Source organism: Lepidochelys kempii, chromosome 6 (assembly GCF_965140285.1).
Source record: "Lepidochelys kempii isolate rLepKem1 chromosome 6, rLepKem1.hap1, whole genome shotgun sequence".
In the NCBI taxonomy this organism is placed as follows: Eukaryota; Metazoa; Chordata; order Testudines; family Cheloniidae; genus Lepidochelys; species Lepidochelys kempii.
In genome coordinates, this window is record NC_136385.1 from 48404175 (window position 1) to 48422736 (window position 18562).

The window sequence follows — 18562 nt, forward strand, 5'->3', positions numbered from 1 at the left end:
ATAGAATACAACAGCATAATAAAGGTTGCAGTTTTGCCAATTTACTGAAGACATATTTTTCTCCCTCTTTATAGTGCACTTTACAATAAATTGGGGTAATTTATATTTAGTTCATTAAAGGTACTCTTAAAAAACTCTGTTTTTACTCTGCCCATTAGGTAGCAGAAATATTTAAGACTAATACTCATATTGCCATACATATATTGGATTTCTAAAATGCAGTGAGAGAATGTACTACTGCAATGCAATGTTAAAACTACTATCTATTAAACTATTCATTCTCTTCCTTATAATTTTGTCTATCCAATCTTATCACTTTAATTTATTTGTATTTAATTGTTTTTAATGAAAAGGTTGACAGTAAAAAATTAAGAAAAGCAAACTATGCACAGCTCAGATTGTTATAAGAGGATATTGTCTTGAAGAATTTACTTACTATATATACATACACACACTATAGAGAGAGACAGAAATAGGGGGTTCAGTTATTTCCCCTTTGGCTGAAAGAGAAGAATATAGCTACAAGTTATATAAAGAAGTTTATAAGAGAACAAATAGGGGAATCACAAAGTTGAACAGCACAGCTAAATTCTAATAACTGTTGTCATGTGGAAACTAGAATACATCTTCTACTGTAAAAATATAAAATTAGGCACAAATTATATGATGGCTTCTTTACGGGAGATTTTAAACAAAAGTGAAGATAGCAAAGATAGTTCAGAATACTTGGATGAAGTGAATAAAACTGGGTTTGTACTTATGTGTGCAGTTTGCCAATGAAGTGGAGGTTTAGATGCTCAGTGTAACTGGCATTTTTAATGAAAAAGACATATCAAATTATTAATGGAAATGCATGAAATTAATTAAAATAGTGGTGCCCATCTGCCTCATTATGGCACTATTTCAAACCAGCTTTCAGACTCAAATACAACTTTAGTCCTGATCTCAAATACATTTTACATGTGCTTGTATTTTTCCCCTCAAAAGTGTTGAATGGCTCATTAAGCTCTTCCTTTTTTGATGTCATGCATCAGATACCAGTGCATAATGTTTAAAGGTTAACTCCTTGATTGAGTCAGAAAGGCTTCAATATAATCAGTACTTATTTAATAGAAGGATTGTTTGCAGACTCTGCAGGCCACATTCTGCTATCAGTGTAAATTTGGAGTGACTCCATCAGGGCCAGTGGTGTCACTCTGGATTTGCATCAGTATTACAGAGGTCAGAATCTGGCCAAACGGGCCACATTATCCACTCAGTCCCTCCCACGCCCTCCCAATGGTCAAACTCTCCTTTGAGTTACACTGGTAAGGAATTCTCAGTCCCACGTCAAAGGGGTTGCAACAGAGCAGAATTGGCCCTAAATCGGCAGGAACCATTTCCCTATCTAAATGGTTAAACTCAGCAATCATTCCTGTTGGGCTGTGCATGACCATCCAAAAAAAGAAAAAAAAAGAAAAAAGAAGTTTGACCAGTTGCATGACGTCATGTTGCTATTTCACAGTGGAAATAAGAAGTCATGGGCACCACTAAAAAAAAAACAAAAGAAAAAAACCACACCCCAATACTTCAAGTGGCCATCTAGTTCTTCATTACAGCATGCAACAATAAGTCCTACTTTCTAAGCAACCACTTTGTGAAAAAGAACAAAGGAGACAATGGGAAACTAATAAAAGAAAAATGTAAAAGGCTGTACATATTATTGCCACCAGTATAGGAATTACTAGCACTGGGTTCCCAATTCTAAATCTTTCACTGGCAGTTTAAGTCCGAGGGAGGAAGTTCCCAGTGGATCAATCATATTCTTGTAACGTTCACCACGGTGTTTAGCCAAAAATGGGCCCCAGTCAGGCTGTGGAGAGCAGACCAGCTTGAGCCTCTGCACAGCGTAGGAGAGAAAAAAAAAATCTCTTAAAATTATAAAGCAGAATTACAATTCAATGGAGGAAACTAGGTTAGGTTGATCTGAAATTATTGACAATATCCTGCAAGGGGATATTAAAATGCTCTGCTGCTCAGTGTTTGCTTTACACCAATTTGCAAGATTAATAGATAAAATGCTCAGATTTTAATTATATATTCTCCCCCCATGCCATATGAAGGGAACTCAGAACCACTCCCACAGATTGCTAAACTCACTCACTAACGAACGAGCTCAATTACTTAGCCCAATCGTCTAAGCAGTGGGTAGCTGTATCAAAATAATTGGATTTTTGCTTAGCATATTTCCCAAAAGTATACAAATGACCAAAAAGTAATACATTGCTATGAGTGAGCGAAGATTTTAATTAGCTGATGACAAAATACATCATTTCTCTCTGTGGCCAAAAAAAAATAGTAGATTAACCTGGCAAAATTACCAACAATGAATATCTTGCTAATCTTTCCGCTGATCTCTTTATTGAAGATATAATTTGGTTGGAGCATTTATATATAAAAAAGGAAAGAAACCGTATTTCTGATGGTTTAAGAGGGAACAATTATATGTTTATTACCTATTAAAGTGAATCTAGTCTCTATATCAGTTATTTTAATCTCTGCTTAATTACCAGTTTGCAACCTTTACCTCCCAAATCAACCATAATAAATTTATGCAACAGACTGAATGGTTCAGGAAATACTGCGTTAAAGCTGAAATAACCAGCTAAACCCTTTCCTCCTTTCATGCAAGATAGGACTTTTTGCATTTCCTTAGGTGCTCTGGTTAAAGGACACTAGGGAGCGTGCCCTGCTCTATCAGGCAATAAATAATTCCAGTGCCAACTGGATAAATTAGGAAGCCAGAAGTAGAGTGCTAAATCTCAGTGAGGGAAACTGGGTCATGGCCTTGTAAAAAGGAGCACCAGTTTGCGTACTGCTCTTTTCCAACTTAGGCCCACAGCTCTGATACTAGATCAGAGTTGGACACAGGCAAACGAGTAAATTTAACTTCTTTGTTTCACTTGTTACGTGCTATGTTCTTTCTAGCCTGATGCACTCCAGTGCCCTCTACAGTCCGACAAGCCATATGGCTGTCTAGTGCCAGATGCATTCTATAGCCTGATGGGTTTTCCAGCACGGAACATCAAGCACCTTCGTTCTGTACAAAACAGGGGATGATGTGGTCCTTGCCCTGTGGCATGGATGGTCTGACACATGGAAGGAACAAGAGGACGTTTCTATTTTTTTTCCTGCTTTCCACAGCCCCTCTCTCTCTCTGTGGGTTTTGCAGAGGTCAGCTGCAAAGACAGCTTTGGAAGGAGGAGTGTGTGGGTCCCTGTTGCATTAGAATAAGGAGGGAGAATAGGGCAATAGGGGGTAGTGTGGAAGAATGCATGAAGAGGAGAGGGAGAGGAGATCAGGGGAGAGGCAACATGAAAAGAAGGGAGTGGCGTGAAATGAATGCAGGTTCATAGGTCAGGGCAGAGTGAGAGTCAAGGGTGAGGATGAGAGCACTGAACTGATTCAAATGGTGGGAGAAAGCCTGTGAAGGGGCGATACAGTCAAAGTAGTTAGCATGGGACATGGTTTTAGCCATATAGTTGTGAAAGGATTAGAGGCAAGCAAGATGGGAAATTGGAATGCAAGTGAAGGGGAGGTTGTGGAAACCAAGATGGGAGGCAGCCAGGGAAGGTCCAAGCATATTAACCAGAGGTGCTGTAGGGAAGAGTTGAATTTAAGAGAAGGAGAATCAGCAGCACCCTGAAAAACACCCCAAAACACAGCAGTCATAAGTCTGTGTGACAGGGAGGGTTAGGGTGTTTTCAACGCAAGGAGGAAGCAAAAAAGTTTGAGTGGAAAGATGAGTTCATTTTCACCATATGTAGCTTGAACTGCGAGCAGGACATCCAGGGTGATATGTCTGGATAATACCTAGTGTCTGATGTCTTCTAAGGACTGATGCTTCCTGTTGCATGATTCTCTATAGAGCAGTCTAACCTGATGCCTTCTAGTATCTGAAACTTTCTAGTGCCTTAAACTCCTTATGGCTCCCTAGTACCTGCTGCTTTCTAGTTCCATTCCGCTTCCACAAGAGGCAGATCTGAGACCAACCAAACAGCAGAAAGACCAACAAGTAAGTCAACTACAACTGGCAACATTTTAGGGCCTAATCCTCTGAGGGTCTGAGCTCTTTCAGTCCTCACAGGATCAAGCCTATGTAGCATTTTAGTAGCATTTTATTGAGGAATAGGGGAGCAGTAGGTGTGCATTTCAACCAACTGAGCACCTGCACTTCATACTGCAATAAAAAAAGTTTTCTAACAAATAGTCAACAATTCCCAACACCTGAATCAGTGTAAATTACAGAAAAAAATCTTCTGTGACTACATTTTTAAGAGGGTGGGATGTTCAAGAATTACCTCAATAAATTTGCCGGGGGCTAGGTGCATTTTTATCACAAACATAATAGGGATCCAAACAACAGAGCAGGCCAGCATCAGCCACCCAAGCACCATTGACCAGCCTGGATAATGGTAAGCTCCATAGGTCATTGGTTCCCACTGGTAAAAACTGAAGCAAAGAATAAACTGAAAACAAAAAGAAAATATATTTTAATAAGCAACACACACACTATGATTTACATGCACACTTTCAGTAAAGGAGTATAATCAGAGATGTGTGCAGACTCTATATATATGAGACAGAGAGAAACTATGTGATAATCAATAATGCTTCTGGAAGTTTAGGACCACATTCTGATCTCAGTTTCACCAGTGTAAAGCCAGCATAATTCCATTGAAATCAATGGATTTACCTTAGGTTTACATCTTCAGAATTAAGATTAGAATCTTGTCCCTAGGTAATAAGCTTTATAACACAGTCCATTGGCAGTGTTTCCTAATATAATTATGTTAAGTTACTCCATTTCACTTACGGTATAAATAGCAATACATCTGCTTACATTTGTACATAATTCAGTAACTGTGCCTATGTGCACAATAATTGCACACAGAAGATTTATAGCAATATAGCTATGTGAAGGAGCATATAAAAATGGTCAGTTTTATTTCTGGAGACATGAAGTAATTTAAACTCTAATCTTAAAACATTCAGATACATCAAATATTAGTATTACAGAAGACCACAGTAGGAAGAGATACTGCTTTGTTTTCTGTGCTCTTTTTCTATTGCATAATGATTGTAGCATGACTGATTAATATAAAATCATTTACTACTATAAATTTATCTCTAGACGTTCTATTTTGCCATTCTTGTAGCTCAGTCAAAACATATGAGCTTGAGGTGGCCTCATGGTTTTCTTCCAATGTGTGGTAAGAGACCATAAGGGAGACCAAGATTCAATTCCTGATCCTGGTCCTTGACTGCTGTCCATTCTTCAATCTTGGTTTAGCTCAGCAGTAAGCCAGAAATTTTAGAATCACAGACAGGTTCTCTCATTCCAGTGCCAATGCTTACCAGATGTAAAGAAAATACAACACTATGGCCAAATTCAAAAGGGAATGAGGTGTGCTAGGGATTCAGATCCCAGGCTACACAAGCACATGGATCCCCTATTTTGACTCTAGCCAATGAAAAACATTGCTTTACTGATTTTAAAATTTAGAGCCTTTGTGTAATTTTTTAATCAAATGCAAATCTAAAATTATAGTAAAGAATAAAAGGGAATTAGTAATATCATCCATATTTTTGCTATGGAGTTATAAAACTAAATATAATTTTCTTATATATTCCTATTAAAAAATGACCGCCATACAAGATAATCCAATTTCCACACTGCCCTTGACAGCAGCAGAAAAAATATATGGATTTTGCCCCCCAAAATATCAACTTAAGTTTCATTAGAGACATCACAACCAAACTACTAGCATACAGTGCCACTTACTGGCACTGTGAAGCATTGCTTTTAATAACTAAGTAGCTAACCTTCTTTTGCTCCAGTGTTAGAAAGATAAAGAAACAAAGTCTACTCTCAGTTTATGGTGCTCTGTATGGTGGCTGTGCAGGTCAGAACCAGCATGCAGAAAAGCAAACTTCACTAGAACGGAATTTGTTTGGCACAATGACATAGCTTCAAGTAGAACAGAGCATTTGTTATTGGTCCCGCTAAGTGCAAAGAGAAACCAATCCTAACACTAGGTAAGAAATAGTTATGCCCCACTATCACTCCTAGAGAAAGATGTGCACACTCCCACTACCACCACAGGAGAACTGGATCACACACTGAGGCCCCAATTGAGTAATTCACTTAACTAAGTGCTTAACTTTAAACTCAAGCTTAAGTCCATCCCTATTCAGCATAGCATTGGATGGGTGCCTATGGAGGTATTTTAAAAATTGAAATAAATAAAGCACTTAAGCATGTGCTTAGCTTTTACACATTTAATATCTATTTCCATGGGTATTATGCATGTGATTAAGTGCTTTGCTGAATCTGGACTTACAGGATCAGCTCGAGTCCTAACACACCCAAAATTCCTCTAGAAGTCAGTGTGTGAGAACACTGTAGAATCATATAGATAAATATATATGTATATAGGCAGAGGTGAACTGGAGCCGGTTCGCACTGGTTCGCTAGAACCGGTTGTTAAATTTAGAAGCCCTTTTAGAACTGGTTATTCCGCGAGGGACAACCAGTTGTAAAAGAGCTTCTAAATGTAACCGGGCAAAAATGGCGCCTTAGGTGCCACCTCCACGGGTGCTCCAGCCTTGGAGCACCCAAGGGGAAAATTTGGTGGGTGCAGAGCACCAACCAGCAGCTCCCCACCCCATCCCCAGCCCACCTCCGCTCTGCCTCCGCCTCCTCTCCCCCCCTAGGCTTCCCGCGAATCAGCTGTTCACGCGGGAAGCTGGGGCAGGCTGAGAAGCAGGCAGCGGCTTCCCGCTCAGGCCCAGGGATGCGCAGGTGAGCAGGGGCGGGGGGCATGCGAGCAGGGCCACCTGCGCCGCAGCAGGTATCCCGGGGTGGAGGGGCGTGCAGGGGAACCACTCCCTGCCCCAGCTCACCTCCGCCTCCCTGGGCCTGAGCGGGAAGCCACTGCCTGCTTCTCAGCCTGCCCCGGCTTCCTGCCGAACAGCTGATTCGTGGGAAGCCACGGGAGGGGGGGGCACGGAAAAGCAGAGCGGGGCGGTGCTTTTAGGGGAGGAGGCGGAGGCAGAGCAGAGGTGATCTGGGGCCAGGCGCAGGGTGGGGAGCTGCCAGTGGGTGCTCTGCACCCATCAATTTTCCCCGTGGGTGCTCCAGCCCCAGAGCACCCAAGGGAGTCGGCACCCAAGGCGCCAGTTTTGATGTGATTAATGGGCGAGTGGCCACTCCCCCCCCAGCTATGCTCCCCCGCCCCTAGGAGCCAGAGGGACCTGCTGGATGCCTCCTGGGAGCTGCTCCAGGTAAGCACCTCCGGGACTCCCAACCTCGCCCCCTGGCAGGTACCTTTGGCTCTTAGGGGTGGGGTGGCGCCAACTATGATGGCATACGAGACCGTCCTGCCCGGTTCTGGGGGCAGCCATGGGACAGGGGAGGGGGGTGGATGGAGCAGGAGTCCCGGGAGGCGGGGGTGGGCAACGAGCCCCTCGTGGGGTGAGGAGGGAACCCATTGTTAAGATTTTGGCAGCTCATCACTGTATATAGGTATGTATGTATTGTTTTTTATATTTATATATATTATATAATGCACACACACACACACGCACACTACATACACGATTGCTGGGTATATATTTTTGAGATATAATTATTGTCTTTGGGAAAGAGTTGGTTTTATAAACAAAAAAAATCTGACTGAGCAGGAGACATTCAGAAAATTCTTTGCCTTACAGTTAAAATAGTCGGGGTCACAAATGCCCAACAGACTCTCCAGAATTTACTTGGCTGAAATCCAATCATCATCTCTATATCTTCACAAAATCTTTGCAAGCCTGTAAACAACAAATGCAAATACAGTTAGAGGTGAGTGACTGGCTGCAGTCTGCAAAACAACTATTGTGATCTCCTTTGTGTCTAATTATAGTAACAAACTCTCTGATTTGTCAATTCAAAATTTCAATAGATGTTCTAACCATACAGTATAATGGGCGAATATTGTGTAGAACACAATTCTAATAAGTTATTTACTCCCTAAAAATTACAACAAATTGAAATTGTACATACAGATTAAACATACAGTATGTTTCAAAAATCATTATTAATATAATGACACAAAAACCCTTTTGTTGGCCAGCTGCAGATCTATCTGAAATTTCTATATTTATTTGTCCTTCCACCCCATTGAAGATGACCTTTGTCAATTGACTCATCCACCACTTGACAACTGTAAAAAAAAAAAAAACCAAAACTTAATTTACACCATGATCTCAAACACTCTGCATACAGGGGCCCTGATTCAGATTGCATGTTGTGCTTGTGGGGCAGACAGGCCTGTATATAAAAAGGGAAAGCCAAAATTGTGATTTTTTTTTTTTTGGAGGCAAAGATTTTTGCCCTGACTGAGTTCAAGTGTGACCTTTCATGCAAACATTGTTTGTTAAAAAGGCTGTTCAAAGTTGAGCCACTGAGTACCAAAATATAAGAGAAATTTATAAGCATCTGTCTGAAAACAGGAACTGTTCCTTTATGTGCATGGCTTAGTGAATACATGATTGATGTTTTCCTTTGATTTCAGTTTCAACTTTTTGCTAGTTTTGCATTTTTTAATTACATTTGAGTTGGGACTTTTATAAGATGGTTGAGATGTTGTCAGTGGATTGACCCTTTACCTCAAATGTCTTGAAATATCAATACAGACCCACTAATTGTCTAATTAATATGATGATTTGATATTAACCCACTACATTTTAATTTGATTTGTTTAGACTGGAAACCTGTGTGGTTCAAATGTTTCTTCTGCAGAAGTCAGAGTTCAGAACTAAGAAGTGCCAGGATAGATAACAGAAACAATTCTGTGATGCCCCTAGCAGTCAACAGAACTGGCCATATAGTCCTCCCATAACTGGTACTCAGGCAAGGAGTCTATTCATTTTTGGAGGCAAACTGACGATATATTGATCATTTCTTTCAATAAGCAACATGAGTTCCAGAACCTTTGAGGGCCAGGGATGGATACCAGCCAGTCAAGCTAAAGGTTGACCAAATCTCCATAAATCTATACCCACACACTGGTGTTAATAGATTGTCTTCAATGTAATTAGTATTGATTTACACTGTGGAAAGTGAGATCAGAATCAGACAGACTATGTTAAAACCATAGGGCATATCCTCAGCTAATGTAAATTGTCATCGCTCCACTGATCTGAAGTAAATGACAATCTGCATCCTAAAGCAGCCGGTTCTCCTCATTTGTTACACCAGTTCTCTATACGCAGTAAAGTGCTTTGTGTCTAATTTGTATTGAGCAAGATCCTCTACTGTGGTAAACTGGCATAACTCTCATTTCCAGGCTTCTGCTCAGTGGTGCTAACCCAATTTACGCCAGCTGAGGATCTGGCACTCAGTGACTTGTCACTACCATTCAGCACACCTGTTTACCACTGAGCAGATTGCCTGTGCTCAGTAACAGATGTTTTCTACTAGAAACCCGCATCTCGTTAAAGCGTTGCCCCATCTATTAATTATTCATCCAAAAAGAATAAAAACACACCCCACTGCAAAACAGAATTAAATGTGCCACTTTTTGTCCTTTTCCGAGTGACAAGAAGTGAAAAATTTTGAGGCCGAGGCTAAGTTCTCTGCTATGATGCGTATTTCACATTTGGCTTATTTCATTTGATGAAGCAGAATAAAGGGCCTCTCCCATTTAAATTGTATAAACTTAACATTCCTCCTTACTTGTACTCCTACAGCAGTTAATACAATGTGCACGATGTGGAGAGGGGGATGGAGCCAGAATGTCTGGTATCTCTGGTACTCTCTCTTATGAATGATAGTGACATAGGTGCCTTCTGGCACTACTTCTTTCAGGACTTGAGCATTAGATATGAAAAGAGCTAAAACCCCACTCATGGTAACATAAAAAGGGAGGAGTGAAGAAGAGGATAAAAATGGTATTGAAGAAAAGTTATATTTAGAGAAAAACACAAATTTACAAAGGATGAAAGTATAGAAAGTTTGTCTGATTTCCCTTGGACTATGAAAGCAAGAAAAATGAGCGCTCTCCTTTCCATAGTTCCTGATGGTTAATGCTCCCCTCTCACTTGATCACTTCCGTTCTTCATTTCTCTTCATTTTGTTTCTACCGTTATTAGGAGCAATTTTAGTTCACCATTTCAGTGTAACTTCTCCAGTGCTTCTCTTACAGTACTGCAGAACCACAAAAGTAGGTATATAATCTTACTTTCATAGTAGGCACAGGGACTATTCACTTGCTTATATATCTTGCTGAATGGGGACCATGAGTGGGAGCTGTACTTATGTAAAAGTGTATTTGGCCCTCATTGTTTTATATTAATATCTAGTTGCCAGTCTAGTAGAGCTCAGTGAACCATTTGCAGCAATCAGTTCAGATATTCATTTTAGCCCCTTTCTCTTTTCAAAACTGCCTGTGTCCCCAGCCTCAACAAATATGTTTGAAGCCCTTCCATAAATCTTACTTCAGCCTCTGGATCACTCAGAAACACACTGCTGCAAATATTGCTTCAAGCATTCGATACTAGCAATTCAGAAGTCAAGCACAGTACACTGGACACACAGATCACATATTTCAGAGTAACAGCCGTGTTAGTCTGTATTCGCAAAAAGAAAAGGAGTACTTGTGGCACCTTAGAGACTAACCAATTTCAAAGCTCATGCTCAAATAAATTGGTTAGTCTCTAAGGTGCCACAAGTACTCCTTTTCTTTTTACAGATCACATAGTATGTTTCTCTTCCTTGATCGGATGATCATATATATTAGTATCAAGTTTCCCCATAAAAAGAGGCAGGATATTCTAGGAACTGGGCACTGGACTGGGACTCAGGAGACAAGGGCTCAGTTCCCAGCTCAACCACACACTTCTTGTGTGACCTTGAGCAAGTCACAACCTACCCCATGCCTCAATTCCCCAACCCTAAATTGTGGCTATTTCCTTACACACAGGAGTATTGTAACGATAAAATCCATTAATGAGTATGAGATGCTCAGATAGAAATGTTCACAATTACAAATCAAAATTTACTTTCTACAAATATCCTGAGGCAGTTGTGTTGATGAACATTTCACAGAATAAACTCCTTTGCCATGCTCTCGCCAAGAAACAAAGACAAAGAGCATCAAAAGAATTCATTTAAAACTTCAAGCACATAGTTTGTGCAGTATTTCACCCAGCTCTGGCATCTTTGTGTGTTCCAAAATACACTGATGGGGATTATGCAGATGATTCAATTAACGAGTGAAGCCTTAAACTGCTCCTTACCAATCATGCATCCATAATCTAAACAAGTGGAGAATAAATGTCTGTGCAGGGCACATGGAATGCAAGGCTTTGATTGGATTATGTTGCACAAGTACTAATGAAAAACAAGTGATTGCAAGGAAATAACCAAGCATGGCTTTCTTTTTTTAATTTAAAAATCTCTGAGTTCAGCAAGCAGATCGTGTAACAAGAGCTGAAGACAGATTTATTTCATCATCAAAAGCTCCTGCTTGGTGCAATGCCAACCTGCTTGGTATGAAGAGTACAAGTTATGGAGAAAGGTGTCACTGAAGTGTAAAGCAAGCAATTGTCTGGAGTTCAAAAATACATCATGCCAATTTAAAGCGCTGTTAGAATAAATGCACAAATGAAGATGTTGTTCCCATCTCTGCCAGTGCAAATCATGGACACTGCACCCTACTCCTGTGAGGAGTCCATATAAAACCAGCCTCACTGAAGTCAAGGAGACTAGCTGAGGGAATAAACGTGTAGAAATATAGATAGGAGTGAACTATGATTTTAAATTGAATTGGGATATTAGCATGAGCAATAAGCCCAAAACGTATGACCAAAAAGAGTAAGATCATGAGAAAGAAGAACTGTTGTGTTAAACTTATAATGACCCTTCAAAATACCAGTGTGATCTCATTTAAGGTTTGAGCTAAAGTAATAGAAATAGAAAACAGTTATTTGGATACCAGGTGAAGTACACAATTGGCTATATAAAAGACTCCTTCAATCTGGCCTTAGCTAAGGTCCAATCTGGCAAAGACATCACTTGGTTAAAAAGGTATAAAAAAGTAAACTTTTTAAAAGGGTTCCTTGCTAATACCTGCCTGACCGTGTTGGAACTGACCAATATGGGTCTAAGCACAACTGGGGTTAGCCCGTTTGTAAGTATTTTGATCAAATGCTTATAAATATTTTGTTACTGTTTGGTAGTAGTAAATTGCTTAATATTTAGGCTTTTAAAGACATGTTTAGAGCAATAGTATAAATATTATTCAGCCTTTGGATTTAATAAAGGAATGTATGGTTAAATTAGTGTCGTGATAATGCCCTGCATAAATAATAATGCCAAGAAAATGTAAGAGGTAAAGGGCCATTTATTTTTAGTGCTAATGAAAGCCAGGGTCTCTTAGCTTTGACTCTTGACTAATTTCAGAAGCTAATATTTGCTATATTGTATGTCAGAATGTCATTTATTATTAACAACAACAACAACAACAACAACTACAATATCAATATTGTACTAAGAGGAGGGTCAGGAGAAGTAGATTTGACCTAATAGATCTTTTCCATTTCTAATTATTCTAAACTAAGATCCTATAAAACCTAGGTCTCCTTTGCATAAGTGCTTATCTATGCTATAAGTATGTTAGTACAAATGCTTCAAAATCACGAGCAAAATGACAATTGTAAATGCTTTTGGCTTAGCAGTTTGGAGTCCAGGTGCCAGATTGAGCCAGTGCTCATTGGTACCTGTAACAGGGTGTACCTCTCCACCCATCTTCATTCCTGCAGAAACTGCAGCAACTCCACCAAATCCCTCCAGATGAGTGTGCATCCTGAGACAGTATCCACCAGCCCCTGATACCTCCTCCCCACTTTTACAGGGATGGCAGGCATTTTCTTTTGTCTGCCCATCTCCAATCATTTTAGACCACCCACAAAATCTTGAGAGCCCACATTCCATAACCGGGCAGCCCCATTTCATATCTCCCAGCTGCCCACACTGGAAGCAAACCATTCCCCAGCTACCCAAAGGAGTTCCCCTCGTCTCCTCCTTTTCCCTTTCAATCGTCCTGGGTATGGCCAAATTGCCCCCTTTCTTTCCGAGTCCAGTCCCTGAAATGTCTGGAATTCTTTCCTGGGAAAGTCTGCATCCACAAGCTCTTCTGCAAGCTTACCGCTTCCTCCAGGGTTGTTGGCTGGTACCTCCAGACCCAAATGTGCGCGCTGTCAGGGAGGCTCTGCAGAAATCGTTCCAATATCATCATGCCTTATTTCCCCCGCACTTCAGATGTGCGTACTTAGCCGATATATGTTGCCCAGTCTGATCATTTTTGCATGACTGTCTTGAGTTGCACACACCTTCAGTCCATCTAGTGGCCCAAAATTTTGGAGGTATTTTTCAACCAAAAAGGTCAACCCTGTCCAGGTTGGCTGCTTTTATCCTATCATAGATCAAAACCTGTTCCTTGCTCAGGGCCATATAGGCTGCCTTCCCTGGACAAATAGGGTGCCACGCAGAGGGCCCGCAATCCCTTATCCCATCCAGCTCCCATTGCTACCCTCTCAAAAGTTAGTAAAAATACATTGCGGTATTCTGCTGGGCCCATCTTACACAGGCTTACCCCACGTCCAGCTGCTGTTCCCTGCCACAGGACTCACCAGACCGTATATCAGTTCTGCTGCCCTTGCGCCTGTTACTTTATGAACTCTTGCAGGCTATTCCGCTGCTCAACCTGCCATGCAAGGAGCGACTGTCATTCCACTTGTAGAATTTCTGGAATGAATGCATAGCCTTCTGCATCTCTTTTTGTTGCTCCACCAACCATTGTAAGGTCTGCTCCATTGCCAGAATTCTAATTCTTGGCACAAACGTCCCCCATCTGGTCCTCTGTCACCACCAATGGGGACATCATGATCCCAGACAAGCCCCCATGTGTAACAGGAAGTGCATCTGCTCCTGTCTTCTTCCCCACAAAAACTGCACCAACTCCATTACGTGTGCATTCAGTGACTTTATTTCAACTTCCCTCCTCTAGTACTACTATAGTCCCAGTGCAACCATCTATTCACAACATCTACAGTGATTTGGCCCTCTCAGGACCTTGGGTCTCTGTGTGACTGAGCTCAGATAGCCCTGTTCCACTTTTTCTTCCCCACTTCCGTCCTTTGACTCTTTATCAGACTTGGGCTGATGGGCTAATTGAATCTTTATCGCACCCAGCCCATCAGCCTGATTATTTAATCACCCCAATCAGCTTCCTCTGTGGGAATTAATTAGCATCCAAGGCGTTCAGACTGTCATCTCACCTGTTCACTCCTTGCACTCTGTGACAGTACCCCACATCTGTTGGCCCATCACTGTCTGCAGACATCCATACGGGGCTTGATTCGGCAACCAACCCCACACGGTCAGATTTGCCTGCGTAGAGCCCACTTAGGTTTCCATGAGAACACATAGAGGCCCCATTGTGGAGCCAGATGCAAGATCAGAGTCATGAACAGAAAGTGAAGAAAATGCTGAGCACCTAAAAACCATGCAAATCATGAGTGGTGTGGATACTGCTCTTGGCAAGGTATTGAGATGTCTAAAACTTTAGGAGCTTAAAGCTGGGCATCCCAAAATTGCAACATCCGAAAATTAAAGGCCTCTATTGAAAACGTGGACCTAAATGACTTGCCCATGGTCCAAGTGGAGCCTTAGAAATACACAAGCCTTTTCCTCCCACCCACTATTGCTAACTCTGGCACAGCAACCAGGAGAGCACTAGTGTAGACAAGGTGTCAGCATCCCACGCGTGCTTTTACTGCAGTGTTGTTGCAGACCTGCTATGATCAAGTGTACACAATATGGGGCTAAGAACACCGAAATGCCACCTGTAGCTCAGGATGCACTAGCGCTCCCTCTGCTGCTACAATTCTCAGAGCCGGCGCAAGGCATAAGCAGACTAAGCAATTGCTTAGGGCCCCGAGCAGCTCCAGGGAGCCCCTTATTCCTTTTTTTTTTTTTTAGTATGTATTGTGTACAGATGGCCCCCCAAAAATGTTCCTGCTTAAGGCCCCCCAGTGGCTAGCACCACCTCTGACAACTGCTGCAGCTATACCAACGTTAGTAATGGTGGGAAACCGTTCAGAAAAAACGGCCAGACACAGCCAGGAAGTCTGTAGCGAAGCCAGCAATAAAACCCTGGGCCTGACCCTCAGTTCTGTGCTTTGCCCACACAACCCTCCGATAGCCCATGAGGCTGCTGCTTTACTAGAATTTGTTCTTTTTTCTGTTAGATTCCTTTTATGTGTTTCCATAAAAATAAAATTCACCACAAAGTGGCAATACAAATCTTATAAACAGGCCTCACTGTTGAGCTTCTCAAGAGAAATCATGTGGGAATTCAATTCATCTTCAAATAAGTCAAAACAGGGGAATGTAATGAAAGAGTCCTGTCATTTCAATGCTTTCTTTTGGCACAGAGCAATGTGCAATCACTCCACTTCATAAACAACGTCTGGCACTGTCTTTTGCGCTGTTTTAGCACCAATTGCCAACAGGCTCAGCCAAAAAAAAAAAAAAAGAAGCGTTCAGCTATTCCCTCGCCTTCCACTATTTTAACTAGGATGCTGTTGGAGAAAGGCAAAGGTAAAAGCTGCTCACCTCTTGTGCCTCAAATTTGCAAATTATGAACATCTCTTTATAAAGCTTGCCCTGTTTGACTCGGAGTTATTTAAGACTCAACTCTTCCCTGCGACAGGAGATGGATGCATCAGTGGTTTCCATTGACTTCAACAGGAGCTGACTTCAATGGCAACTGCTCAGGAGTAGCCAAGGGCAAAAACTTAAAAATATTTGGCCCTTTTCAAAATTAGGAAATAATTAACAGTGGTGAAGAGAGAAGAACTGATGTGTTGTAATATGTCTGAAAAAGAGTGCAGGGTGCTCTCTATCAATATAAAACGTGGAAATGTATAATAGTTTGCACATGTAATGCATTGCTATTTTATCTGAGGATCTGCATGTGCTTTACAAATGTTAGTTGAGTCTCACAGCATCCCAAAGGGGCAGGGAAGTATTACCTTTGCCTTTCCACATGTAAACTGAGGCAGCTTGTCTAGGAGCCAGGAACAGAAACCAGGCATCCTGCCACATCTGCCATCACCCCTCTCTCCTCCCCCACAATCGGCCCTTTAGATTTCACTTCAGGAAATCTTGCCAAGCTTCAGATCTGAGTACCTTTTGGATAGCTATTTGGATGCCAAGCTGGTAACCATTACCAATAGTATCTGGTATTTTTGTTCTACCCCAGTGTGTTGAGTATTATAGTTCTGAATCATCTCTAATTAAAATACATAAATATTGTGGCCATGAGAGCAAAGAGCATTTTGATCAAACAAAATCCAAACAGCCTGAAGCTCTCATTTAACATTTCACTTTGTGTAGCTGGGTAACATGTCCCATTCATTGGGCTAACTTCTGCCCTAACTTACCCCTACGCAAACCCACTCCACCCGACTCAGTGAACTCAGAGAATTCAGCTCTACATATTTTAATGAGGTAACGAGATTTATATAATCAAAGGCACAGACTGATGGCAAAGGCTAACTTTAATCCCTGCCATGCCCATCCCTCAACGACACAACCACCATTTTAACTAGCACGCTGTTGTAGAAGATACGAGGTAAAACTGGCTTAGTAGCCCCAGTTATGCCACTTTTGCCCCAATCTCTCCTTCTTTTCACATCCTTCACATAACTTTCACCCCACAGCAACAAGTGGGCATTCTACAATAACCACAAGGACAATGTGCTTGGAAGTGAGATCAGCTTTGAACAATTCATTTACAGGTGGACCCAAGTGCCTATGCACATCACATTGCAGGAGCAGGGCCTAAAAATGAAACGTTGTGTGCGCCCAAGGGTTTCTCTTCACTAGAAAATTAGAGGATTACCTACTACCAACTGATTAACATTAGATACAATTCATCCCTGTCTGCACTGACTGCAGAACTGTGCTTCTCATCATGACCCCTCAATGTCATGTTCTAACACAACCTCACTTTCTAATGAAGACACCCCACCGAGTATCTCCAGACGACTGTTAAGATTGAAGGCAGGGGTTGTCTTTTGCAAAGGGAGAGCTTTACGTTTCCTTGTACCACTGTTTGACAGTGCCTCTTTCCAAGAATGGGTCTCCTGAAAGTGTCACTCCTAAACAGTTTTTAGGGCCAGGATCCTCAGCTGGTATAAACTGATGTAGCTTCATTAACAACAATGAAACTACACTAATTTACAGCTCAGGATCTTACCCATTGTTTAATTTTTGACCTATTGTAAACAACTTCTCAGTATTCATCCAATAGAACGATTGGATAAACAAATAATAATGATAATCCTAATTAACCACTTGCTGAAATGACCAGCACACTGTTGGTGCTATAAAAATAGCAATCATCGGAGTATATAATTTTAGAGGATTGCTCTGGTAAGAAAGCATCACTGAATTACTCTCATTTAAAATAATGTTCCTGAACCTCTTTTTCTTGTTTGCTAATATTGCATTACACTGCACTGCTGAAGAGATTCAAAGCTAAACTTTCATGCACTGCCACTGCCTTTATTGATTATTTTGTCATGTACTGTAAATATCCCTTTCGTCATATACATCTCTAAATGCTATCCAGAATCAATACTGAATTCTTACCATATATATATGAAATCCCAACAAGCTCAAAGATGGCAATGATGACAAGAGAGTAAGAAGCTGCATAAGTGTCCACAAGCTGTAACATGTACAGTCCACCCTAAAGTTAAAAAAAAAGGCAATTACTTATGGCACGCCTATGCTGTATATTGTATCTGTCTCTACTATGTACTATTCCCACCGTCTGCATAGCATAAAGTGCGGACCAGTGGAATAAAGGGCTTTTCACCTCTAATTTGCTGGTTTGAATCCATCCCAGGGTCAGTAATGCCAGAAGTAGTTAGCAGCTTTTCAGTAGCTTATGTGAAATGGGTGGGTGTGTTCTCAGTTTGTAATATGGATCCCTAACTGGCACCCTCTTTCTTGGCAATCTCAACAGACAGAGCAAGGAATGGCATACTCTCTCTCACTCATGAAGCCCAGCCAGGGCTGAGGCATACTGGGGTGGCAGGGTGAGGAAGCTTCCACAACTGTTGTCCATCCTGCAGCTGTCCTGTATCTATTGCTGCCTTACAGCACCTTACATCAGCAGCAAATTCATTTTTAATGTACAATTTTTATTTACATATATTTATACACACACACACACACACAATACCTATGGCCTGAGGTACCTCAGCAGCCCAGCATATGCTGGTTTTATGCTGTATACACTACAGGACAATTTAGATTTCTTTCCAAAATTTGATTGGAACTATTTTTGTATCCCTCCACCCTTAAGGAAAGGTGCTTTAGGCTATATCTACACTGCCAGTATAGCTATGTCATTCAGGGGCATAAAGACAGGTTAGGTCTGACTAACATAGTTATGCCAGC

General features: G+C 41.3%; 1 protein-coding gene across 1 annotated transcript in view; it reads right to left on the reverse strand.

Annotated features, from left to right (window-relative positions):
* Positions 1 to 1723: 1723 nt before the first annotated feature.
* The window catches only part of SLC6A5 (solute carrier family 6 member 5), a 50036-nt gene continuing 33197 nt past the window's right edge, over positions 1724 to 18562 (reverse strand). The window contains exons 13-16 of the mRNA XM_073350653.2: positions 17747 to 17846; positions 7754 to 7854; positions 4341 to 4508; positions 1724 to 1879 (exon numbers count right to left, since the gene is read on the reverse strand). Coding sequence (XP_073206754.1) covers positions 1724 to 1879; positions 4341 to 4508; positions 7754 to 7854; positions 17747 to 17846 — 525 coding nt within the window. The remainder of the gene's footprint in view (positions 1880 to 4340; positions 4509 to 7753; positions 7855 to 17746; positions 17847 to 18562) is intronic.